General features: G+C 40.8%; 1 protein-coding gene across 1 annotated transcript in view; it reads left to right on the top strand.

Annotated features, from left to right (window-relative positions):
- Window positions 1-4,027, top strand: part of LOC109295268 (complement component receptor 1-like protein) — a 71,191-nt gene that overhangs the window by 18,832 nt on the left and 48,332 nt on the right. The window contains exons 7-8 of the mRNA XM_019514036.1: window positions 785-884; window positions 1,965-2,050. Of these exons, the coding sequence (XP_019369581.1) occupies window positions 785-884; window positions 1,965-2,050 (186 nt within the window). The remainder of the gene's footprint in view (window positions 1-784; window positions 885-1,964; window positions 2,051-4,027) is intronic.

Below are 4,027 nucleotides of genomic sequence, written 5' to 3' on the forward strand. Positions count from 1 at the left end.
GCAGCCTAGACCACTACCACTTGTGTGAAAAACTAACGCACAGTATAACCAGTTTGATATGACCACAGGAAACCTGGAACGTAGCGGAACAGGTGGCATTCTCGTGACCCAAGTGGCTCAGTCTAGGGGACATGCTGTGCTTGTTGAACCTGAGCAACACCCAACGAGCAGTTGTTTGAATTGGGTGCTGGGAAGAAGCCTGGGGGGAAAGTAGGCACTTGATTACAGTCTGTTTCAGTCCAAGCAGCTTACGGCTTAGAAATCTGAATCTGAACATCCATGAAGTGTGAGTGCTGCTTTTTACAAAGAGAATAAATGGTGCATGTGAGTGTTTGTGTCCTGGAATATTTGCCGGAGTAAAAAAAGACTTGGGGTTCTGCAGAGTAGAAGAGTGAGTATGGAGACAGGTAGTTGTGGGGGTTCAGTTTGGGGGCATCAGAGTGCTGAGATGAGGTGTTTGGGAGGATGAGTAGGTGGGTTTGTATTCGGAGCTATTTGTCAGCCTAAGAGGTCCCTCACCGTGTGTGCCAAGGCTTGGGAGGCCTGAGCCTCACTTCCTCCTTCTTTTCCCCATGCAAGTTGGAGGTCTGGGGTCCCTTCTCTTCCTGTGAGATGCAGTGTGATGGGGTGTGCTCAATTGAGGAGGGGTCTGCCCCCCCGCCTCAGGGGGAGCTGCGATCTGGGGGTTTCTAAAAGCAACTGACGTTCAAATTTTGGAAAACTAGAAAGTGTGACGTTAATATATTTTAGGGACACCTAATTTCCCATCTTTGTTCCCTTTCAGGTAAGTTCTGTGGTCATCCAGGAGACCTGCAACATGGCTCTGTTCATACAGAGACTGATCTTGTTTTAAATTCAACAGTAACATTTTCTTGTAATGATGGGTAAGTATTTCAATGAATGCTTTTCCTTCCTTCTCTCTTGTACTACTGTGTTTTTTAGCCAGCACCAAAATAAGACTTAGTCTTTTAGTAGAATATTGTAGACTTAAACATTTCTGAAGGCTTTTTGTGTGTTCCTGAAGAGTCTGAAATTACGCTTGCCTTGTACGTCCAATTTGAAAAGGTTGAGTCTGGAGTTTCCATTATAAAAGAAGTGGGTGTTTTTTCTGCTCTTTAGGGTCTAATATTTTAACTTTTTCAGTTGCAGCAGCCCTTTTCAAAGAGAGTCTTCGTTCAAGCATTTTTTTTTTTTAAATTCCAAGAGCTACTTTAAAAAATCATCTTTGTTCCTACCAAAGAAATGTTGTGTATTAAATGCATTGAATACATTCTTAGTAGCTCTTCTGGTTTCTCTAAACAGGTGGTTCTCAAACTTTTTATACTTGAGAACCCCATGGATTTACTCAAGGCACCCCTTGGAACATGCTAGCTCTTAGTTTCCACTCTTTTGCCTACAGTAGAACAGATCAGTTTTTCTGTTTCAAAGAACTCAAACACCACAACTATAGACTTCTGTTTAAAGTCTCTGGGTTCCTCTTGTCAGTCACAGTTGTGACCCTAAAATGTTGTGTGGCACCCTGCAGCACCCTTGAAAGGATCTTGAGGCACACAGGGTGCTATGACACCCTGGTTGAGAGTGACTGTTCTAGAGACCTGACAGTGTCAAGGTCCTGCTTCAAACAAATGAAGACAAAAACACCGAGATTTTAAATTGGTCAGTTTTTACCTTCTTTAACAGTATATTCATGCTGCTTTGGTAATCGCAAAAAGTGAGCCACAGTGAGGGTTACACATCTTGAAAAACAGACCTTCATTGACTTTACGCGTTGGAATCACTGTTTTTGTGCGCCGTTCTTTTGGCTTTGGTGTTTGGAATACTTGGCCAAATAGAATTGCAGCTTAAAAACTTGGTGCTGCTGCTTCATCTGTTGGTAGGACAGAAGTATATTCATGTGTATGAGCTGCTGGCTGGGAGCTTCCAGTAACTTATTTGAAAGGATTTCCTTTTTTTCTCCTCCTTAGGTACAGATTAATTGGACCACGATCTAGTCAATGTGTAATGTTTAACAAACATCTTGCTTGGGATAAACAAATTCCACACTGCCAGCGTGAGTTAAACGGATACTGTTATATGTCTAAGAGCAGGTTTTCATTATGCTATTCTATGCAGTAGGCTTATTGTACATTAAAGGAAACTTATGACTTTAGAAAATAAAGTAGCTTCTTAACTATGTTACAAGCTAATGGATGCATTTGTGAAGGCAGGACTGGAGTAAGGCTGTACAAATTATGGTAGCTAGTGTCTATGAGCCAAATTCAAACTTTAATTGAAGATTTTACCTTTGTACAAATTTACCTTTTGAATGATCCATCACAGTGATTAACTCCGGATTAATGGATCACTGGAAGTTGTGATTGGCCTCAGTCTAATTCAAAGTGTCAGACTGAATCAAAGGAAAGCTGCGTTACTAAGGGGGGACCTGGTGACTGTCTATAGACTCACTAGGGGGGACCAGAGGGGTTTGGGGGAGACACTGTTTCCCCTAGCGCCCGCTGGCATAACAAGGAGTAATGGGCACAAGCTGATGGAGAGGAGGTATAGATTGGACATCCGCAAAAACTACTTCACGGTTAGGGCGGCTAGGAGCTGGAACCAACTTCCAAGGGAAGTGGTGCTGGCCCCTACCCTGGGGGTCTTTAAGAAGAGGCTGGATGCCTACCTGGCTGGACTCGTTTGAGTCCCATTTCTCTTTTTGGGGTTTTTTGTTGTTCTCCCGCCCTGGCGGGGGGTCGGGCTAGAAGATCTACTAGGTCCCTTCCGACCCTGAATCTGTGAATCTATGAATCTACTATAGGGTAACTGTTTTGTTTGGCAGTATTTTCCAGTGAGCACGTTACAGATTTTTAGTCCTATGAACTGATAAGATGCAAGTCTTGGCGTCATTGACTGAAGTTTTCATACAGAAATCTTTTATTCCCTAAGACTACGAGATTGTCTAAAGAATTTGTTTGTATCGCCACTAGATTCTTATTTCATAACTAGTTTTATTTGCAAGTAACGTTACCATGAATCTGTAGACTTTTTTTTTGTTTGTGTTTTTATGTTCTGGCTGTTGATGTATAAGCAGCTACGCTTAACCTAGTGAGGGAATATTACAGTGGGATTTTAGGAAAACATTTATCCAGTCCTTAAAGGTGTAAGTACATAATGTTCTTAGAGAGAGAACTTCATCTGTTTGGGGTTTTTTTGGAAACTGTCATTGCAGAAATGTTAATAGAATACTGCTTGTTTGCAGTTCTGTAATGAAACAGCAGTGTGTGTTGGTGTTCTTCAACATGGCTTCCAGACTTCCTGTTGTTGACCGTAATAGCATAACAGTTATCAATTAATTCTAATAGAAAAATCTGCATTATGTTATACACTTCCACTTTTTCTTTATTCTTTCTGATATTTTTGGTGGTGTCCTAGATTTTTCTGTGGTTTTTTTTACTACACTAAGACAACTTATCGGATGCGTTAGTTAGTTTGGGGGAATTGCTATGTATAACCAGTATTCTTAACGTGAAGTCAGTTTGTCTGTAGTAGATACCTTGACAGTTCAGTTCCCTTTAAATTTTGCAGGAAAAATAGTTAAACTTGTTGTAAATATTTTTACTTGCCTGAATGACTGCGCTGTTGCTTATAGATGTTGTATCTTATGACCTTTGCTGTGGCTTCTTAAACAACGGTTTTCTTCTTTATCTTGCAGCAATTCCATGTTTATCACCTCCAGACATAGAAAACGGGAAACACTCTGAACAGGAAGATTATACCTATGGGACATCAGTAACTTACCAGTGCAATGATGTGCCGAGAGGTTCAGTCCCTTTCTCACTTATTGGGGCAGAAACTATTCACTGTAGTTCTGATGCAGAAAAAAATGGAATTTGGAGTGCACCTGCTCCTCAATGCAAAGGTGGTTAATTTTTATAGTTTATGTTGCTTATTATTTGTATTCATTTTTCTACAGTGAGAAGCTTTTCAGTTTAGTGATCAACGGGGATCCTGGTTTTCCCTGATTATAAACAAACAAACAAATAAATAA

Source organism: Gavialis gangeticus, unplaced genomic scaffold, assembly GCF_001723915.1.
Source record: "Gavialis gangeticus isolate Ggan-Ray unplaced genomic scaffold, GavGan_comp1, whole genome shotgun sequence".
Classification (NCBI taxonomy): Eukaryota; Metazoa; Chordata; order Crocodylia; family Gavialidae; genus Gavialis; species Gavialis gangeticus.